The 24,192-nt window shown below is 33.9% G+C and overlaps 1 protein-coding gene across 1 annotated transcript in view; it reads right to left on the bottom strand.

The window, feature by feature from the left end:
- LOC128867648 (protein sax-3) overlaps positions 1-24,192 on the bottom strand; it is a 157,674-nt gene that overhangs the window by 89,602 nt on the left and 43,880 nt on the right. Inside the window, exons 2-4 of the mRNA XM_054109071.1 lie at positions 17,708-17,826; positions 13,758-13,941; positions 893-1,162 (exon numbers count right to left, since the gene is read on the bottom strand). Coding sequence (XP_053965046.1) covers positions 893-1,162; positions 13,758-13,941; positions 17,708-17,826 — 573 coding nt within the window. The remainder of the gene's footprint in view (positions 1-892; positions 1,163-13,757; positions 13,942-17,707; positions 17,827-24,192) is intronic.

The following is a 24,192-nucleotide window of genomic DNA, read 5'->3' on the forward strand; positions in this document are numbered from 1 at the left end:
TTCACTTTCGAAGAATGAAAACACTTCAAAAACAAGTGATTGAAAGAAACGTCAACTGGAGAAGACGACAGTTGAGGTAAGAGCTCCCATTTTATTGTTTCGTTTTGTGATATAAAATCGATTTTTATTCAAAATACGGCTCTTAACAATTAAATGTGAACGTCTATAGATCTACATGTAAAATCCGCCAAACAGCCGATTTATAAATGTTTAATTACTGAGAACGTCGAGATATCGATGTGAAAGTGTGATCAGCAACACGTTACGCTACAGTAGTAATATTCTCCACAGAAGGTCTAGCTTTTGATATTAAGATCGGCCATTTCCGTAATAAATATCAATAATTTTAATGCGTCGTGTAAATTTGTGCATCTTTCTGCTTGAAAAATATCAAAGATGACATAAAAAAGAGGTACCATCTAGGAATTATTCACTGCTGACATCTACGCGTCATTTATCGAAAAAATGGCGGAAGAAAAGTTTTACCTTTTATAGTTTTAGTTATGATCTTCAGGGTTGCATGCTTTTGTTAGAACATAATTTAAAAAATTTTAGGTTTAGAAAGGAAAAGAAGTTGAGTATTGTAATTTCCAGTTTTCTCTTTCAAATAAAATATTTAATTTTACATCTTTTTACAGTCTCATTTTTTATGTATGATACATAGTTTTTTATACATTTATATATTTATGTTCCAATTATTATCTGAATTTCAAAGCAATTTCCATTATGAATCAAATAATGTCAACTGTTCCCAAAAAATCGTTAATTACAAAAGTTTCTCTCACTTTTGCTACTCATCATTTACTACCTCTACAACGCCACTATTCGGGTTTCCCCGCCACACATCCCCTCTAATGCACTCAATGTATGATCACCGAACTTCTTCACTTACCATGAACTGTTAGCGAGGCGCGTGCACTTATCTGTCCAACACTATTGTGCGCCTCACACACATAGGTGCCCTCATCGGCGGGAGAGATGTTGGTGATTTCTAAACTTTTGTCATCGTGTTGTATACGCGCACGAGCTACGGGAATATTGCCTTCCTCCTTTTTCCAGAGTATTTTTGGTGGTGGATCGCCGCCCACAAGGCAATGAAATTGCACTGTTTGACCGGAGAGTGCGGTGAGATCCTGCGGCTCCTTCATAAAGTATGGCTTGACTGTGGACGAGAAAGACAGAGGCGAAAAGGGGAGAGTAAGAAAAGGAAATTACATTAAAAATTGTGAAGTGCGTGCAATTGAAAAATTATGAGCTCGAAAGCGTTAGATAAAAAGCATTTACAAGGTTCACATTCAAAAGGGTTGGATATGAAGTTATGTATGTACGAAAGTGTGTGTGTTTGTTGTTGTAGTTGTTGTTGCTGTGGTTATGCTGGTTCCGGCGGTTCCTAGTACGAGTACACTCACGCGAAATTAATAAAGTTTTGAATTAAAACGACTAGTAACCATCGGCTGAACTGCAGTTGGCCCATTCTACTCATAAACAGTTATTGCAGCATACAGCTTCCGAGCTAGGCAAAGTGGCGTGGTAAAAGTTAATGAAGATTTCTTAAAAAGGATAAGAGCATCCTGAAGCCGTTGCTTTTGTCACTTGTACTCTATGCTCATCCCAGACACCGGCAACGCTCATTTTGACTACAACTCGCAAAACTTTTCCAATAATAGTTTAAAGTTTCTTCACAGCACAACACATACATACATACATATATTTACACATACAAAGGAGTAGTAGTGGAGTAGCCGTTACCATATTACATTACGGCAAATAAAAAACTATAAAAATGTCTCATGAGACACAGCAGTCAAATACTTGCCAGGCGGCCAGTAGTTAGCAATTCGGTGTGCCCTGCTAAGTATCGGTACTTAAGTTCATAAAAGAGTGGTCTGCCTGTAGGTTAATGAGTAAAAATCTTAACTATTTTTCACAAAGCACCACTTGCGTCGATGCAGTTTTTCACAGATTTTTTTCCGAGACTATCATTGGTCACTTACATTTTTTTTGTTTTTTGTTGCATGCTATGAAAAGTTTCTTGCACAAAAAGCTTGACGAGGTAAAAAGAAGAAGACAAATGATAGCAAGCGAATAGCTAAAACAAAAATAAAAAATACAAAATTGAGCAAAACTAACAGGTCAACTATTTTAAAGGGCTTTTAATGCTCTCTTATGTGAGATTGTGAGATAGTGAATGGGATAAAGTTTACAGCAGCGGTTTTTGTGCACTCGTTAAACTTTATACATACGACGTTTTTATCTCAGTTGTTCGAGTTACTTTTAGTGGCGGTAAATGTAATTAATTACTACCGTTATACAGGGGCATTATAGTTTTTACTGCTACGCGCACATAGTGATAAGTTTCGGTTTTTGCGTTTTAGAGCAAAAAAGGAGAAACATATGGATGTTTTTATAAAAAAAATTCTGCATAGGTGAAAACGTTTCGAAGAAGGAAGAGTTTGAACAAAGTTGATGAAAAACAGGTGAGAATAGAAATACTGTTAAAAAGTAATAATACACCGTGCGGCAAAGATCAACTTTTTTTGCTATCCAACACAAATTATGTATGCAGGAAAAACTATAGGTTTTACGTAGTAATGGTGCATACTCAGTTTCTACTTTTCTCCTCAATTACATTTCTTAAGAGGCTTTGAAGTTTCAAAGGACTAAATTATTGAAAACTGGTTTTAAATACTTATGTTCTCTCAATAGTTTTATTATGGATCCCAAATGAAAGTTATTGAGCTTCCTACTATTTTCGGTGTTTTATTTTCTTTTCGCCAAGACAAATATAGGGATATGTTTTGTAGCATTCATTGCGTATACTTTATTTCATAGGAAGAAGGTTCAATTATTTTATCTATGTTTTTATAAAACAGCAAGAACAAAGTCGAAGTATGCATTACTACAAATGCTCACTCCTTCTATTTCAAAATAATTCATTAGAAAGTTTGAAGGATATTTAAATATTTGATAAATTTTTGGTCCTTTGAAACTTTTAATCCTTAAAAATTAAATTTATGAGAAAATGAATAACTGAGTAGGCAGTATTATTACACAAAATCTATGTATAGTTCCACGTGCTTATAAAAATGCCAGGTTATGCATCACATAATGTACCAATGTACATGTAAATCTACAGTGAAGGCCTGAAGTAGAAGTACGAATTATGATTTAACGCAAAGTTTAGTCATCGATAAAATCACTAGCAATACACCGAAATCTTTAGTAATAAGTACTTTAGTTTCTAAGTGGTATATATACAATTAATTCCTACTCTCCACAATATAAACAATTTAAAAAAATTGATAAAAACCCGTAGATTTAATATTTCCGATCTTCGCCGCCTTTTGAAGCTTTTCGAGGCAATTTTTGCAAACATTTTTCTCGACCTCTCTCTGAACTTATGTAAGTCAAATTACTTGAGATTATTGAATAATTGATTTAAAATGTATGCATAGAATTAGTAATTATTTATAAGTTTGTTATAAATTATTTTATAATTTATATTATTTAATTTTGTTTTCATTAAATTTATTAAAAATGTTAAAGAGATAGTGGAGTATTTTATTAGGGTGCGACACTCTCTATACAAAAAAAAAACAAAAACAGCACAAAAAAAATCGGTACTGTCGGAATTATAAAATTTATTATACGTCAATATGTACTTCCACCAAAATATTTCGGATCTATTCCTTAACGCGTTCCGCAAAAAATTGTCTAATGGAGTCCAATCGCAGTTTTTAGACGGTCTATTGACATTACCGTTGTGCCTGATTATCGATTTTCGAAATTTTTTAACATCGACCAATTTTGTAAAGTAAATTTCTGACACTTAGCTGTTGCTATTGTAACAAAGTCAAAAATATTGATAGTTCAAGTTCCAAAATCTTAAAGAACCTATCCGCATTTATGCTAAAAATAAGGTGGAAAATTAACCTTTTAGTTATACGAAAATTGTTAGTGGCGAATCATGACTGAGGACCGTCTATATCTAAGTACTGTTACAACTCTGGCTGTGCCTTAGAGTATCCGGCAAAACATTTTAGTTTTCTATAGCTGCTCTAACTACAAACAAAAAATTGTCTGTAAGGCCGGCAAAGTCGGATTAGGTCCACTATTAAAGTTAGCGTCAAACCATAAACGATTGACGGACAGTTCTTCTTATGGTTTTTTAGCATAAAAGGGCCATTCGTAATTCGATAATATGTTGTTCGCTGGCAGTCTAATATTTGTGAATTGATAAGGAGCTCAAATTGCGTTAATTGGAACTCTTAGATCTTTAAGAGAAGCAGTTACAGCACTTTAAGCAACAGCATCTTCTTAATAAAATTAAACTATAACTCTCCTCGGAAAAATTAACATGAAAATATGAGTTTTTGAAAATAACATCTACTTGTAAATATTTTAATGCAAGTGCTTATATATTTTTTTGGAACACTCTCAATTATATTGAGATGCACCTTGCTGGCAGATGGCTGCATAGTTCTTCAAAAATAAATTTCAGATGAAAAATGTGTATTTTCACGCTTTTTTGCAGACTTTAGTCAAACTTTGATTTCGTTTGCGGACATACGGTTTTTCTCACCATTTTCTACCATTGATATCAGTCTTTTAAAGCAGATGTCTTATGACTAGGACATTAAACCTCTTTTTTAGCTCATTTTCACTGTAAAAACTCTGACTTTGATAAAAATCGTGTTTGAGAAAATTTTAGGCTTTTCTCCCATCTGCTTATTGAAGAGCTCAATAATATCGACAACATTAAATAAATTAATAATTGACGCGTACACTTCTGTTAGGTGTTTGTCCGAGCTCCTCCTCCTATTTGTGGTGTGCGTCTTGATGTTGTTCCACAAATAGAGGGACCTACAGTTTCAAGCCGACTCCGAACGGCAGATATTTTTATGAGGTGCTTTTTCATGGCAGAAATACACTCGGAGGTTTGCCATTGCCTGCCGAGGGGCGACCGCTATTAGAAAAATGTCGACAACATTAGTTATTGTAAATTTCCTTGGACGTATTCAATAAATAAATTAAAAAAAGGAAAAACAATATATGACTTTTGCTCAAAAATCTTCGTCATCTCGTGAACAGATTTTCAACCACAGGAAGTCTTTATCGATCATTCAATATTCCAAGCTCAACAATTTTTTATTTTTTTTTTACTGTCCGAAATCCCCTTGGCACCAATATAAATACGATCAAATACGATTAAAACACTTTCGAATTCGGTAGCACGCCCCTTCCGGTGTTTAACTACTTCTATACTTATAAATAACAAAAAAACTTTATTACAAAAATGATAAGCCAATCGAGTTCATTAACACTTTGCGAGCTTCTAATAATATCGCCATAAAAATAGAGTCCACAAGCAGCACAACGCAATAATGTCATTTATTCGTCTCACAAGGCACTAAATTAGCCTTTTTACTACACACACACATACACACACACTTAGTTGCATATGTATGTATAGGTATAAATGCACGCGTATGTAAATAATTTGTGGCCCCCTACTGGCGTTAGCGATACGATTACACGCACACCCCTTCAGGTGCTAGTGAACAATTGGACTTACATGAAATTCCCTTGTAGGCGCCATTCAAGCAGCGTAACCAACCGATCGCTGCTAGTAACAACAACAACAAGCGAATAATCAAAAGCGTTAGCAACGGAAGTGAGTTGGTGTACGCATATACAGGGTGCGCCAAGACATCTCTACATAGTCAATGGAATTATTTAAATATTCTACTGATACAGCCAAATAAAGGATACGCGTCATTTTGACCAGTTTTGATGAATTTCTGTTATTCTTTTAATTTTAATAATTTGCTATGAATATATAATTCATTCTACAACAAATATGACCTACATCAAAATCTCAAACTGTGTACAAGATTTATGAAAATTCTAAAAATTGTTACTAAAATTTCGAACTTCTTAATCAGAATAAAAAAAAAATTGGATACGCAGTTTTATAGCCCACTAAGTTTTTGTATGACAAAGTGCAAGGTGTTGCACAATTTTTCCGATGCACGACTTTTTTGTGTATGAAAAAAATGCACAAAAAAGTCGGGGGAAAAATTATCAAAAATTAAAAATAAAGAAAACAAAAAAATGTGTCACAACTGGTCAGAATATCGCATTTCTACCATTTTGATCATAGGCGTATATTAGATTGCATCACTGTTATTAAAAAAATAAATATCCACGGAATTATGGAATTTTTTTTATTTTAAGACTTTCCCGAAAGTATTTCGGAAATATATAAAGATTTACAAGAGGTGGACTATTTTGAAAAATTGAGTTTTTTATTAAAAAAATATTTTTTCCAAAAACGTACCCCTGTTGATTGAGCAGAGAAGTGCCATCAAATTTTGTTTGCGGAATGAAATTTCATCTGCGGAAACGTTAAGCATGTTGCAGAAGGCATTTGGTGATTCGACCATGTCGCAGAAAAATGTTTATAAGTTGTACAAAGACTTCAAAGAAGGTCGAGAACGTGTTGATGACTTGGAGCGCTCCGGACGACCATCGACGCCAACAGATGACCAACACGTCAATAAAGTGAAGGAGTTAGTGCTCAAAAATCGTCAGTTAACTGTTAAAGGCCTTACTGATATGATCGGAATATCAGAAGGATCTGTGAAAACCATTTTGAAAGACCATTTGGGCCTACGAAAAGTCAAATCTCGTTTGGTACCGAGAACTCTCAATTTCTTGGAAAAAAGTCGTCGCATTGATGTGTGTGAAACAATGCTTTCAGACTATCAGGACAAGCTCAAATGCATCATTACGGGAGATGAGACTTGGATTTATGCTTACGACCCTTAAACAACCCACCAATCAAGCGAATATCGTGCTAAAGGCGAGGCCAGACCGAAAAGAGCACGTCAAAGTCGTTCAAAAATAAAGGTCATGATTACAGTTTTTTTCGATTTTCGTGGTGTGGTGCACTATGAATTCCTTCCACCTGGCCAAACTGTTAATAAAGAATATTATTTGAGCGTTATGCGTCATTTACGTGAAGCAATTCGTCTAAAAGGACCAGAATTATGGGCCAGCATCTCTTGGTTTTTGCATCACGATAATGCACCGTCTCACACTGCACTCGTTCTTCGTGACCATTTCGCCAAAAATTTCACGCATATCGTTCCGCAACCACCGCATTCGCCTGATTAGGCTCTGTGTGACTTCTGGCTATTCCCAAAACTCAAGAGACCACTCCGGGCAACGCGTTTCGAGTCGATTAAGGAGATAAAAGCTGAATCAAAGAAGGTGCTGATGGCTATACCGGAAATGGACTATTTGGCATGTTTCGGGGATTGGAAAAATCGTTGGCATAAGTGTATTTCATCGAGAGGGGGTTATTTTGAAGGGGATGAAATTGATTTACAAGAAAAAATTAAGATTTTTCATTTTACAACCAAATTCACCTTACTTTTTGCCCACAGAGTATGTAGTACGCTGACAAGACGAAAATCATAAAAGAGCTCACGAAGGAAAAATACTCGCCTTTATTTTACCAAGAACGGCAAAACTCATTGAAATTAATTGTAAAATTGTATGGCAAATTAAAAAAGACCAACATTTCTAAATTTATTGACCACTGTGAAATGTATGCAATAACTTCAGTAACTAGCTTAAGGTAGCGCACCCTGTATGTATAAGTCCACACATATGCATGTTCACATCACTATTGGTTGCAATTGATGACGCCACAAATACTACCCACGCTGCCGGTTGAGCCACTTAACTTTGTGCTTATGAATATTTGGAAGCTCTCCAAAGCACCATTGAATGAAGCACTCAAATCTGTGAACGGGTGCATCTAAATAAATATGTAGGTATGAATATTGTGTAGTATATATGCATGTATGTATGTGTGTTTGTGAAACTGCTATCAGCGCACATCAAATTATAAACAAAATGATATGAATATTTGTGTTTATAAGGAAAATCGATTAGGTAAACAAAAGTTGTATCACAGCAGCGGTTGGTTGGTTAATTGGTTGGCAGGCGGTGGCGTGTATATGGATGAGCAGAGGTGTTTGGGGGTTGGTGCGCGTGAACTTGTACACATGTGAATTTACTTATACGGGTAAATTTTAGTGTTTACAAGGAGGTGTTTATTTGGTTATGATTACGCTGGAATCGATGAGCTTTTAAAATGAAAATAAAAGCGTTTTCACACGGAAAGTAATAAAAAACAAATAAACAGGAAGAGGAGTGCATTTGCTTCGATGAATATTTTTATATCAATTTTTAATAAAAGCTTTGCTTTGATGCATTTTTAGGACCCTATTAAAAATGTGTAATGAAAACTTTAAACGAAATTTTTATAATTCACGAACATTTCCAACACACGTAACAAAGGTATTTGTTGATATCACACATATGTACATACAAATAGCCATTAAAGTGTGCGTTCATCTTACAAATATTTTTAAGTTGTTTAAAAATACAAGGAAATTTATATTTTAAGACATATTTTATGCATTTATTTCTTCATTACATTCTTAAGTTGCAAAAACAAAAGAAAATAGCAAGATTCCTCACTTCATTTTTTACATAAAGGTAAGTAATTGCAACACCCTGTAAATGTAGCGAGCAGAAAGTGTGTATTTACTTTGTTGCTTTAAATTATACCGTTATTTTATTAGGTTTTTTCTCGTTTTTGCTCACTTTTCATTTTTTGTTATAACTGATCGGTGAGTGAACTCAGTTGCACATTTTATTTAAAAAAGGTAATAATTTGAAAATATGGAAACCGAAAATAAACAGAAAAAAGTATATAAAATTGTAGAAAAATGGAAATATTGGCAAAGCGTTTTCAACATCGAAAAACTGCATTCAAATTCGCGGTAAACACAAATAGATGGCCAAATCCTTTTTCGGAGAAACAGCCCAAACCAGAAGCTTAACTGGATGTTTCACAGTTCACTGAAGTTTTCGATTATCAGCAGAACGCCAACACTGACGTATGCAACTATTTACCCAAAAAGAAGATTTATCCGTGAATATTACGTTTGCCGAATTCCGTTCTGAATTTGCCTTTGCCCATACAATCGATTTCTCAATGTATGATTTTCCAGTGTCCTCCAAAATGTGAGTTCTTTTACACGTGAACGTCCTATCTTTGGACATATTAAACCACTTTACCTTAAACCACTTCAGCTTGACGCAACTATAAATTCGGCTTTGTTTCAAACAAATCAATGATCTTCTGATCTTACTTTGGAGCGGTATTTTTTTTACCTCGTCCGGGTAAGTCGTGAACGTTTTTAACTTCGGTATACAGTTACATCCATTTTATTTATGACCCCCCCCTTCAAATATTTTTTGCACATGCACGAGAGATTTTTAGACCTTTAAGATGTGTACATAGGAACACGGTTTTCATATGCGCTTTGTATTTCGCACAAAACTAGCAAATTGCACAACACGTATTGCGAAGACGATACTCTTATTTAGTAGCATTTTCATTTTTTATAATGGAACTCCAATTTTACTGGTCACACTTCCATTTCACAGACTGTAAGAGGGTATGGAATGTTGTAATGGTAATTATAGGCGGTCAGCTTCCAGTGACAATAATAATAAAAGATACAACAAAGGTCGCTTCAGACGAGAAATGTATTCTGAATAGTAAAAAAAAACTTTTTAAAATAAATTTAAATTTGAGTTTTCTTTTCTAGTTAATATTTATAATTATACTCATACGGGCATGAGAAATATTCTGATGATTGGGAATTTATTGGCACAAGTGTGTTACTGCGGAAGGCGCCTACTTTGAAGAAGGTACAGCAAATTGATATGAGAAATAAATATATGCAATTTTATTGACTAACTCCCGATACTTTGTCAAACAAATTAGCATGATTTCTCGGGCTATCTTTAGCCCGAAACCATTTAACTGTTTCAAACAACCCAGGCAAGCTTACAGCGCCAGACCAAATTTTGTACGCCTTTCAATGATTATAAACTTATTGACTGCATACAAATAAACAAGCGAACTTTCAGATTTACATATAAGATCGAATGTTGACCTTTCATTTCTTCCCTTTTTCGCTATAACCATTTCTGCTCAAACTCCCTTAACTCATTTTCCTCTTCAGTTGTCATTCATGCAAATCGTATGACAAATCGCATATTTTCATATATTTTCCAAAACATTTTTCTAATATGCACTTGCAACGTCAGCATCTGTTGGCAACTGCACTGACCTACTTGGAAGCTGCTTCTATTTATATAAATATTATATATGAACATTAGGGTGATTCGGCAAAAAAAGTTGGAATTTTCCACGGGAATTGTAATTTCTGAGACTCCCGTCAAAATATTTTGCAAAGCATATTAAGAATTGCGCGCGCTGGACTGATTTATAAATATATCCTAAAATCGAATTTGTTATATAAACGAAATAAGTTTTTTCAACTATTTTTTCTTAAAAATTACCTCAGAAAGAATAATAATGATGAGATTTTTGACTTTTATTACATGGAAAATTAACCCATTCACTCCCCGAATTTAGTTTTATGCGGAGCTTAAACTCTTCTATCATCTAAGGCTAGGCACATGGAACAGGTAGTAGCAGTGGAGCTGCTGGTTTGATGTTTTTTTTTTCAATTTGGTTGGCCACTACATTGCCAATTTTTCTGTAAACTACTTTAAACTGTCAATAATTGTTTACATACGTTGACAAAGCAAAAACAAAGTCTATAGCACTTGTTGGTTTTGCTCTGTTCAATGTGGCTTGACATAAGATGATGTTTTGGGTAAAATATTTTTAAAATTGTGAAAAAATTGGCCCAGCTCACGTCAATTTTAATGTTCTTCCGAAATATATTGCCAGAAGTCTTAAAAAATAATATGTTTTATAATTCCGTTACAAAAACAGTACAGTGTTTTTCATGTATGTATGTAGAGTGGTGCACCCTAATATACTGCACATCTCTCTACCGCTCACCATTCACTAACCGCTCATCTTCACTTCCTCGCGCAAATGGAGTATAGATAATGTTGCACTCAACTTATGCAATTTAACGGTTTTTATTTGTTTCTTTGCTGTGATATGATTTTTGCGCTTTTCTCTATTTTTTTATTGGCTCGAATTTTCCTGTGAATATTTTCTTTAAATAATAAGTCACGCATTCACTCTTATTTAACTTACTTATGTATATATGCATGTACATACATACATATCTGCATATATATTTATAGGTATATACATATAAATTTATTTTCACCGCTATCTTCCCATTTTACTTTTAACTGCTTTGTGGTATTCAGAGCCGGTGCGATTTCTTGCTCGCATCCCGCTGTGTTGTACTACTGCGCATTTACATACGTATGTTTGTGCAAGTATGTATGTATGCGTGCACGAGTTTATGCTGGTCGCCTGCTGCGCAAAAGTCCCTACAACAATAACAAGGACATGTAAGTGAAATTTGAACAGCGCATCACCAATACTTTGATCCCATTCACATTTCCATTTGACTTCGACTTTTGCTGTGAATTTTTACATTTTTTGTTGTTGTTATTTTATTCATTGCAGTGATAACTTTTTATTGTCCCTCTGGTCCTTTCTCTTTTTCCGGCTGCTCGTCGACTTACTTATTTATTTACTGCGGCAAATCGTTGAATGGTCACTAAGTGCAACAGCAGATTTTCGAAAAATTTATGCTAATAGTACTTTCGTTCAATAAAAGTTTGCGATTTTTGGTACATTTGTGTGAAATAGAGGGCAGAAGAAAAAGCACAACGTATTTTGAATGTGAATGTGTAGTTAAAGGCGTGTATTTGCTGTAGAACGAATAGATTAAGCTTAGTCGAAATGGAAAAATTGCAGTTTCGCACTAAATGGACTTTAAAATTTAAGATATGAGATTATTTATATATATAAATGGCTATATTCTTGAATATAAAGACCAACTGACGCGGAGAAGAATCTTTTTAAAGTACTCAGAATAATTTATAAGCAGTAGTTTTATCGCATATAATTGGACCAAAAAATTTACCAAATTTTGTGAATATTTCGAAGCAATTCCATTCCAAAAATTTACGCGCTAGGGGGGAAAGGCTAATCCGTACAAAAAGCTAAAGATATGTAAACTTAACAATAGCTCGGTTAATATTGATTTTGAAGGATACCAATCAGGGGAAACGAATTCTGATAAGAAATTTAGGATGTGTGTGGGTTTTACATATATTACCTATAAGTATTGTATATATATATATTAGGGCGGGTCGATTTAAAAATCGTTCATTGCTCTGTGAAAATCGTATTCTAGGGATCAAAATAAGAAACTTTGCCGAAGGAACCATACCTCTAAAACGAATTTTGATGTCCCCCAATTTGGGTCGATCTTTTAGTGTCTTTTGTGGGGAAGCAAAAAATCGCCCATTGCTCTGTGAAAATCATATTCTAGGGATCAAAATAAGAAATTTTGCCGAAGGAACTACACTCTAAAACGAATTCTGATGTCCCCCAATTTGGGTCGAACTTTTTAGTTTCTTTTCTCATGTAAATTCCAAAAATGGTGATATTTTGAAATGATTGTATGGGGAACCCCCCAGGGGAATTCCAGGGGGTGTGCCACTTGCACAAATTACGCATTTGAAGCAATTATAACAAACTTAAGCAACCAGAGTGTGTCAACAGAAAGCGTGCCGTCTTCCATCATAACAGGACCAGAGCGAGTTCACTTACACTTAGAGAACTTGGCTGGGATGCTTCGAGCGATTCATTATATAGTACTGTTATTGGACCCTCTGACGACGGTGTGTCTTTCCATATCTCCAGAACTCGTTTAATAAAGTAAAATTGAACTCATTCTCACGTCTGATACTTTCGGACTAACATTGAGTTAAAAAGTTCAAGGAGATCCGTTCTCCAATATAATAATATTTATTATTATAAATTATAATTAAAATTATAAATTATATACAGCACTGGCTACCAGGGCTATCATCTAATCTCCAATATAAATATAATATAATAACTACATATATCCAATATACATATAAAAAAAAACATTTTCCTCTACATTTTTCGCTTTACAGATGCTGCCAATGCTGCTGGCTACTAACTCTGACCCACTGAGATAAAAAAATCAGGTACATTCAAAATGAATTTGTAAGTTGTAAAAAAAGATGTTAGAATTCCAGACTCCTTAGTGTTATGCATGAGTGTATGGACATTTCAATTTATTTTGAACATACCTCCACATATACATACACACATACGAGTATGGTATGTTTAGCTTGCATTTATCTTAGCAACATCAAAACTTATCAGCAACATGAGAAACCTTTTGCAGCGCAGAAAAACAGTTGGAAATATGAATTGAAGTTTATTACACAAATCTTGAAAAGCAAACATATAACCAACTAACTAAATTAAAGTTGATCAACACGTTTTAAAGTCATAAACCAAAGGAAGTATGGATCCAAAAAAACGAGTAACGCAGAAAATCAGAAAAAACAAATGGGAGTCAGAATAAGAAAAATTAAATAAACAGGTAAATTTGCAATAAACCAAACAATCAAGCACTAAAATAACAACACTCAAGCCAGAGAGTCGGTCCAACAGACTGGTCTGGTATTCATAAAGAAGAGAAAAGCTGCAGGAACTTTTTGTGGACGTGACTGACAGTTTTTGTTTGGGCGGTTCGGTTCTTTGCTTATTTACCTTCCTCTTTGTGTTGGTAGTTTTTACTTTTGTTTTTGGTTCTATCCAAACTTTTTGATAAACTTACCTTGTACAATTAATTTAGCATAACTGGACTCGCGTGTGCCAACCAAATTTTGTGCAATGCATTTGTAGTTGCCCTCGTCAATGGGTTCCACGTTGCTTATCAATAAATTGCCGCCATCCACGACGCGTATACGTGATGTGGGTCCATAAGATTTCATTTTCAGATCATCCAGCGGCACGCCGTCCTAAAAAGATTATAGATTGAATGCATTAAAAAGGAAGAAAGACATGAAGAGAGAACATTTCGAAGGACCTAGATAAATACGTTTATCAACTAATTTCTGTTTTAGTATAATTGGATTAAGTGTTATGAAATTTTTATTCTATTTCTTTTACTTATTTATTTTATGCTAGAATATTTAATACTATTCGTATATCTAACATTATATTATAGGATACTGTCTGTCAGGGAATACGACTAAAAAAATATTTAAATAAACTTCCTGAAATTTTTTTGAAACGATTTAATACGAAATTTGGTTGTTTTTTCCAAAATTTTTTAACTATTTTGCTTAAAACTATATTGGGGGAAAATTTATTTAATTCACCCAAAGCTAATAATTTTAAGGAAATTAATTATTTTTTACTGTGAAAAAGAAAACAGTTCGCGAAGTTCTTAGAGCACAAGCGGCATCGTCGGTCCGTATTTCTTTCGAAACGAGGAAAGAGCTGCCGTTACAATGAATGGCGAGCGCTATCGAGTCATGGTGACTGAATTTTTGATTCCAAAAATTAATCAACTAAACAAAAATTAACCAACTAAACATCGACGATATTTGATTCAAACAAGACGGCGCAACTTGCCATACAGCGCGCTTAACAATCGATTTATAGCAATATTCAAGTTACCTTTTACACCACACGGCCAGAGTTTTGGAGAATTGAAATGAGTAAATGGACTATGTATCCTTAAGCTAGCTTAGGATCAAAAATGCAACATTAAATAAAATAAAATAAAAATTGTATTACATTAGAATGGAAAATTTAATGACAGGAAACAAACCAAAATTTAATAAAACAAAAAAATTTAAATTTAAAATGAAATAAAATAAAATTAAAGAAATTAAAGTTAAATAAAATAAATTAAATTGAAATAAAATTAAAAAACTGAGATGGAAATACGATGAAATAAAATAACATCAAATAAATGAAATCAATGGAAATCACAATAAAATGGTAACTCAAAAAAATGAATTAAAATTAAATCGGAATGGAAAATAAAATTAATTAAAATTAAATAAACTAAATTAATATCAAAATGAAAACTCAGATGAAATTAAATCAAATAAATTGAAATTAAAATGAAATATAAAATTGAAACGAAAAGAATAATATAAAATAAATTAAAATGAAAAATTAAATTAAATGAAATAAAATTAAGCTAAATTAAAATAAAAAAACCTAAAATTAAATAAAATTAAGTAAATAAAAACGAAAGATTAAACAATTTGAAATTAAAATGAAAAATAAAATTTAATGTGGATGTTAAAAACTAAATGGAGCAGAGTTAAAAAATATAAAAGAAAATCAAATAAAATTTAATTGAATAACAAAAAAAGTAATTTGAAAAAAAAACTCCATACAAATTGGAAGACAAGTAAATGGCTATTTAGTCATGTTAATTAGGTTAATGGTTTTCTAAACAAATTAAGGCTTAAGCCCACTGTAGCGGCCAAATTAAATATACTCCGGGTTTTTTCAGCGGTCTAATGAGATAAATCAAAGTTTTGAAAAGTGCCATTTATTGCACCTACGTTCTATAGACTGCATAATTTATTTTTTTTTTTCAAAATAATTTAAAAGAGAATGCACGCTCAGCTTTTCTTCGTTTCGGTTTTTTCTCTTGATAGACGCCGCCAGAAAACCAGTAGCTGTAATTTTTGATTTTGAATGATGAACAACGATTTTTTTCAACTACACCAGCTGATTCGATTACTGGTCGTGGACTGGCTTTTGATTAAGAAAAAAAATGTTTTTTCATAGAATTTTGCCGGATCAATTTTTAAGAACTTTCGAGGAAAATTACTTATGTTTTCATAAACTGAAATTACATACACAAAAACTGTTGCTAAGCATTGGGTTCTGTCTTCGCAAACATAATAAATACTAGCATATGAAAGGAAAATAATAAAAAATCAAGTTTTGATTTAAAGTTTTCATTTCTACTTAGGAGCCCCGGTATCTCAAACACCGATTTCAGTTTACCAAATCTTCCCGTTTGCTTAGGTTAGTCCCATTAAAATATAGTTGTTTGATGACTAAACGTCAATACTTTGTGTTCTCTGTTCGCTTTTCTACAAGAAATTAGAAGTACGAAATGAATTTTGCACGTCAGACATGAATGGCTTCGTTACTTTGCCGAACGTTGCTGAACGGACGCAACGAAATTTATTCTCTTTAAATTTCGCTTTGCATCTTATTTTCTTGCAATTTAGTATATGTATACCATTATCTACATATTTATATTCTATTCTTTTACTTAAGCCCTTCGATTACCATTACTTTTATCACTACTCTATAATATTTCCCCTACGACTTCATCTACATTCTATTTAATAATTTGTAGTTCAATAACAAAAGCAAACTTTATAAGCTAAAAATGGATAATTTAAACATCAAAACATAAAAAAGGAAAATATTTTCTTTTAAATTTTTTTATGCCTATAGAAATACAGTATATTTTTATTATATTATATATATTTTTTTCGAAAAAAATTCTTAAAAATCGAAAATTATAACTAGAATGAAAGTACGAAAATGTTTATTAAAAACAAATAAACATCAAAGAAGTCCATATTTTCTTTGATAAATAAAAGGTTGGTGATACACCGTTAAATTTCAAGTCAATCGGTTAAGATTTTTTCATGTTATGAGAACGACCTACTTTAGAAATATGGAAAAACGCTAGAGGGATTACGCCAAAATTCAAAACAAAAGAATTTTTAATTCGTTAAATCTTTAAGTATGTCATTTATAAGGACTAGGGAGTCCGTTAAGCAAAACACAAAAAAAAAAAAAAAAAAAAAATAGAAATTCGTTTTGAAATTCTACAGTAACCTAACCTTTTAAAGGCAAAATTAAAATTCACACACTTTTCTTTGCCTATGAACTCATTTTAAAAATTTACATTCTAAAATTTTAAAGTTTGTCTTCGAAGGGAAACTTTACCGCCATCAACAGCGCATTTCCATTTGACTTAGCTGTGCATCTCATTTTTGCACACAGCAGCGAAATTCACTTAATTTTCGCTTGACAAATATAGCAAAACACCTTCGCTGCCGCCACCGCCGTCTTTCCCATCGGCTTAACCCATAGCGCCTTTCTGCATATCATTTTCAAAACGAATTCATGCGCACGCATTGCGCTTTCTGACAGTCAGGTGTATAAATAATTCACAGCTTTTCCATTTGCGCAAATAAATGCGACTACATTTATGTCGGCATACACAAACACCTATGTATATATCAATGTGAATGTATGCATGTGTGAGTGTATGTATCCAGAAAGTGGGAATGCGTCAATTTGAATGCGTGGCGGCAAAAGAGCGCCAGGTGTCACCATTCTGAGCAAACGTAACGCATAAAGGCTTGTATTTTTTTTGTCACATGGGGGAAAATAAAAAAAAAAAAAAATGAATAAAAAAAAATGAAATAAAAAAGAGATCTTAAGGAAAAGCATGGAAGTTTTTACTTGCTACATTTATTTACGTCGCGTAACTTTGCAGGCTAATGCATTATGTACGCATGCCAGCATTGTCAGTCACAGTAGATCGACTTGTTGCTGCAACATCAAATCACTCAAAATCGGTATGAAAGTACGAAAATGAAAAGCGGTTGAGGTGCGGCACCTGACTCCTTTTTTGTTTTTTGGTTTTGTCGGAGTTATGCTTTTTCCAAGCATACATTTTTAGTAGTGGTGAATATATTTGTAAAGCATATTATTGGTACTCACCTTCACCCATATTAGCGCAGGTTCAGGGGTGCCTTTCGGTGGGCCACACTCCAGCAACGCAGTTTCGCCTTTGGCCACACGCGTGTCCTTGGGTTGAGAGCGGAAGTCATCGCGAAGAACTGCAAAGAATTGAGGATGAAATTAGAAATGATTAAAAATGTGTTTTAAAATTTTAAAAGTTAAATACTTATGAGAGAAAATAATAAAATATAATAGGGGTAGAGAAAAGATCATAATTTCTAGCCACCACTTTTTGTAATTATATTTGCCATTCGCAACAATTTTTCTTAACCGACTGGTAATTAAGGCATGCAATAGTAAACTGCTTAGATCTAACTCATATTTGAAAGTTTCTACGCGGTGCAGACATACATAAAAGAGCTCAAATGATTAACCTTAGATTAGGTCAGGTTACTTTGGTTTCAACTCTGCATGAGGGTATAGAGGGGCCTGTGAGCTGTAATGCCCAATGTAGTGAAATCCCATCGTCTCTCTAATAAACAATGAAATATTTCCGATGGCTACCAATTCTGAGTTTGCCAAACAAACAAGGAAGTAATGCTTTAGCCAACAGCTTCGAGTCATGACAGGAGCGAAACAATGGTACAGAAAGGATTTAACCCCTTTCTCTACCTCGTCGATCCTACAGCTGCATCAGAAAACATTAGAGGTAGTGCCAGTGAGGTTCCTAAACAATCTACGGACATATTTCTGTGCCCATTCCCTCTTGGTAGAACTTGTCTTGCTATCTTACTGAATAGCTCCATGATTTATTTACTGTTGTGTTGCGTGGTGTAGACCGGCCTACTCCAAAGCCCCTTCAGGATAAACTGATGCCCACATACTGGGCAGAATTTACTGATTTAAGATCAGTTCCCTTCCTACCAGGTCCCGATGATATTTTCTGGAATGTCTCTGTTCCCTCGAACCTAGGCAACGTTCGTGGTGCACCACTTTGTCAGCTCATTTAGAATAACTCTACATTCGGTTGAGACTTTAGATAAAAGGTGCTGGCACTGTAGAGATTTTAAGGCAACTTGACGCGAAATAAGGAACGAGTACCTAACACAAAGTTTAGCCTCTTTTATAGCTGACAGCTGATCTGTTAGTACGAGTACTATGCGCGGTTTTGAGACCCTTCGTTTTGAGTGCTTTTAGAGCAGTAATCGATTTCCTGGACCTGTTTTCAATATTTCGGATTCAGTTAGGTTTATGATCCAGAATAATTTCGAGATACTTTTCCTCGTTAGTAAGTATAAGAGCCACCTCATTTAGTAAAAGGACTTGAAAGGAGGAATTTTATATTTGTTTATGAGTACCACCACTTTGGTTTTTATGAGTTCTATGAGTTCTTCCAGACACCAAGGCATAATATAACAATAATTAAAAGGATTTTCTGCTACATAGGAGCACACCGTAGGAACCTTGTTGGATACGAGGGGTGCCTTTTATATGTCGGGATTAGAGAACAAAAACAAATTTTAATCATCGAAAATCACTTTATTGTTTTTCAAAATATTCTCCATGAAGATCTATACACTTTTGCATGCGTTTGACCCAATTGTCGAAGCACTTTTGCCACTCTGAATGAGGTACCTCCAAAATATGCATTCTGAATGCCGCGATTGAATTCACTATATCATCGATAAACACTGGTCCTTGATGGAGCTTCATCGCCAAAAAATGAATTAAGTTCATACATGCAATGTTGCTGAATTAGTCCACGTCGAAAGTTGTAAAAAATAATCGCACGAAAATGTTCACGATTTAATTCTATTTTTGGACCGAGATGGATCTTTTAAGTTACTGTAAACAACACAAATAGCGCTGGTATTTCAAAACGTTCTGAGTACGTAAAAGCCAAAAAATGTCAAACTTTGCGATGCAGCTGTCAGTTGCCAGATTGCAACACCAGGGTTGCCAAATCCCGAAATATAAAAGGCACTCCTCGTACCACAAGATTGTAAGCTACTGCATCTTTCTCTTTTCTTCACCATGAAGTTGTCATAGACGAATGATCTTATGTGTAAAATGCCTTAGTTATTACGTATACTCCCGCATTATCCTGAATCAAATTTGAATCTGTTATGTAGATTCTTTATTTTATAAGATCGGATTGAACCCTCTAGAATACGAGTACTTTAAGCAAATTCTATTGCCCTTTGGGAATAATACAATAAAATAATCTGTATCCGCGGTATGCCAATACTGACACCTATAAGGCACTCAAGGGATCTTCCATGCATTTAAAGACAAAAGGCGATTGTAGGTACAGCAATGCTTCAAAGATACCACGAGAAAAAACTCCATTCGGGGGCTTTAAAAAAAAACAAAAAGTGCAATAACCAATATTGATCCAAGAGACAGGTTTTCATAAACAATCATCTGCCATTATAAAGCGTTATAAAAATGCAGAATTTATGGGACAACTTAAATTAGAGGAGAGCAGATTGGACCTAAAGCCTTAGAGCCCTCTGTGAGAGGGAGAACTTAGTTACTGAAGTTTCTAATATAATATCAACTTTAACTAATATACACACGTTATTAAGGGGGTAGTATGGTATTTTTTTTTTTCATTCTTTTTTTTTTTTTTTTTTAAATTATTCTATAACATCTTAAGATTATTGTGTGAAAGTTTGAAGTGCATTAGAGTAAAATTGACAAAGACACAAAGGATTAAGTATCTACCTCTCCAACCGGATTTCACGCTGTAAAAATCTTCACAAATCTTTAAACGCGTTTTTCTCACACTTGCCTTTTTTACGGTCGGTGTCCACTGTAGATTCATATCTACTGCACCGATTCTTTTCAAATTTGGTTTTTTTGTTTCTTTACTTTATTCACGAGGTAATGACGTCGAGTTTTTTTTTTTTTAATTTTTTTTAAATTTTAAAACAACAAAGTTTTCAAGTTTTTTTTATGAAAAATCGGTGTTTTGACTTCAAAGCGCTTTAAAAATTAAAAAAAAAAAAAAAAAATTCGGCGTTGTTACCTCGTGAATAAAGTAAAGAAACAAAAAAACCAAATTTGAAAAGAATCGGTGCTGATGAAATCAATTTGGTTTTTTGATTTTAGTTGATCCAGTAATGAGTTCTGAGGGACACCGCAATAAAACTTTTTTATGAGACGTCCGCGAAGATTCGCTGCCACCAACTCATTTCTTCATAAAAATCAATGAAAATTTCACACAATATTCCTTAAATATGACTTTATAATGAAGTAATTTTAAAATTTTGAATAAATCAACTGTGTCGACAAAAAAAATTTCGAAAAATATGCATGAAAAATATGTTTTACACCGAATTAACCATACTACCCCCTTAAGTCACTTTATCTTTTTAAAATATTCGCAATATTTTTCATTCAGCATTTTTTTCGTAAATTTGTTATGCTCCAAACTTCGTGCAAAAATCACAAAAATTGTAAAATTTGTCATCCAAATTTTAAATTTTTTAATCAAAATCTTTAGAAAACTACTAGGTATGCAGTTGCATGATCCATTTTAGTAAAGTGAAATTTTGAGTTCGCCCACAAATGTTGATTTTTGACAATTTTGTTTTTGCATATGATGTTGAACATTTCCTTCCACATAAAAGGAGGCAAAAAAAAAAGTTCTCAAAATCAACGCAATTATTGAGCCAATGGAGATTTTTAGTTTATTATATTATTTTTCTAAAGATTCTAATTATAATAAAAAGTATTAAGTTTTGATGTGAGTTTTTGGAGTTATTTTTTAAATTTGAGCAAATTTTAAAACTGGTGGTTTTTTCGAAATAATACTCTATATTTTCATACAAAAATTATTAAAATTGAATAAGCCCCTGTTCTGTAGTCATTTCCCGCAGTATGGTATTGCTGCGAAATGCAGCTGGGGTGGTGTGTGGTAGGCAAGAAAGGCAAATGACCAGTTTGGATAACAGCACTGTGTGGCAGGCATTTTTTTACCGTACCTTTTTCTACTTTTTTCGATTATTCTTATGCTTTTAATAAAAAATAAATTAACAATAAAAATTATCTCCTATTAACCGCCTCTTAAGCGACACTCAACCAAAAACCCCACTTAAGCATAGTACTTATACCAAACACTTCCATATGTACACATATATTACATGCATATGCTTGTACGTACAACCTACTTATTCACATAATTATTTTACATGCAATCTCCAAGACATTTTGTTATACACAAAATGCGCTGGGAAAAGTAATAATAATAATCGCAGTTTTATGACAAAACTCCATTAAGGCAATAATTAAAGTGATGTTCAAAGCGCGTGAGCAGCTTGAACAACGTTTAAATAGAGTTTTATGCGACACACATGCATACATACATGGCACTCTTGAGCTCGGCAGCAGCCAGCCGCACCACATGTGACGCTGAAGGAATTGAAGAGTGCTGCGCGCATGCGCATAGACACTGCTGGTTTGTTGTTGCTAATCGAGTCCCACACTAGCAGTTGTCACAAGCGCAATGAATTTATGTGATTTTAATTGAAATCGTGAAATGTGTGCGACATGGAGCGTGCAGGCGGCAAGCAAATTTCCGCTGCGACCGATTGCGCCTACGATCCTTTAAAGCACAAAGTCCCAATGTGTTGCCCTTTTGTTTACAACACATAATAGCATACTAATCACAGCCTTTTGCTGTACAGATTATTTTTTGTGTTTCGATTTTCCTTTTGTGTTTTTTTGACTTTGATTTCCAAGCTAAATTTGGTCATAGACAAATATTTGCGTAGTGTCACTTTGCTTGCAACTTGTCGTGTGGCGACATATTGGCCAAACTGAAGCCGCTGTTGGCGAAAATATTTAAATGAGTCTTGTGGCAAATGAAAATATTCAATTTATGTGGTGTTGCGAAAGTTTTTTTATTCAAGTATTCACAGGGTGTCACAGTTGAACTGGAAGCGAATTTAAACTGTTATAAATCTTAGACTCTTTTAGTTTTGAAAATTTTGAAAGTTATATAAACAAAATATATATGGATTTACTAACATATAAGAATTTACATATATGAATTTAGTTTACTTTAACATTCAAAGATTTCACATAATTGATGGAATCTTTTGTAAATTTATTTTAAATGTGGATAAATGCCTTCTGTTGAGTAAGTGAATGCGGTTTTTATTTCAAATATATACAAATAAAATTTTTGTTAAAGAAAGTTAATAATAAAACCTAAAATATTTTAAATGCATTTATTTTGAATTTGAAGTCAGAAAGGACCCCATGTGATGGATAATGGTAATAAAAGGTAGCGCCACGGACGGCGAGTTAAATAGAAGATTTGAAGAGTAAAAAGCGCCCCGTAAATATATATCAAAAAATTTGAGTGAGGGTTACCACAAACACAAAATCTGGTTCGGTAACTGATAGGAATACTTGCAAGCCTCACATCTTCACCTACCTTTCAATCTAACTGCTAGTTATCTGTGCATATATATGCAGTGGTAACTATTTACAAATGTTAAGTTTTGTCAAATTCCGCCTGCACATAATCTGCATAAAAATCCTCTTGGTCACTCGCAACTGAAGGAGCTCGATGGTTCTAAGAATGTCGGATTGGGCATCTTAAAGAAATCTATAGCCCATGCCAAATAATAAAACAACTACTTATATGCAACATATAATCAAAAACGGACTAACGATAAATACGTTTGAGTACTACACTGAGATATCGACGTCCAAGCCCAAAACAGACAAAAAATAAAAGGCCAGCCAAAGCTCGATAGTGCGAAGACGCTGTCGTCGTACTCCACTAAATAAGTCAATACTTGCTGAAAATCATTTTAATTAGAATATCACTTGAAGCTAAGTAAAAACCCAAGCGCGCAATTCCTTCCATGTCCACTCTCCATTAACGTTTTTGGACCGGTAATATTTAGCTCACGGGTGAGAAAGTACAGAAGGTTGCGTAAATCCCAATACCGGAAATACTCGGCGCCAAATTAAACAAAAAGTTACGCATAACGAAATTCAGCTACTCGGTTCTCCCTAATTTTGACAGAATCACCTGTTGAGCTAACGTCAAGTCAGAGTTTTGCTTGCATTTTTGTATTTATATCTTACTTTTTTCTTTCTATTCACTTATTTTACCTTCCTTATTTATGGTATATCAGCTAACTTAAGTTTTAATTTTTGCTTATGAAAGCTGGCCTTTTGACATTTTCCTGTCACTTCTCTTCCTCGTAGCTGCTCTAAAGCTACGTAGGTTAGGTTAGGTTAGGTTAAATGGCTGCCCTAACTAAAGGGCTCACTTGGACAAATGTTAAGAAATTCGTCCGTTGTGGTGCCATACATGGGAGAGGAGAGAGGAGATGGGAAGGAAGAAGGAAAGCTACGTAATTATCAAACTTTTTCCAGGTTGGGTAACAAAACTGCAGATGATAGAGATGCAACGCAGAGGTGGCAACGTTTACACTTCAGTTTGAGCTCTTCTGGGCCATCAGTTGTACGTATAGTCGATTGCTTGGTATGAGAATTTT

The sequence above is a fragment of the Anastrepha ludens genome, chromosome 6 (genome assembly GCF_028408465.1).
Source record: "Anastrepha ludens isolate Willacy chromosome 6, idAnaLude1.1, whole genome shotgun sequence".
NCBI classification, from domain to species: Eukaryota; Metazoa; Arthropoda; class Insecta; order Diptera; family Tephritidae; genus Anastrepha; species Anastrepha ludens.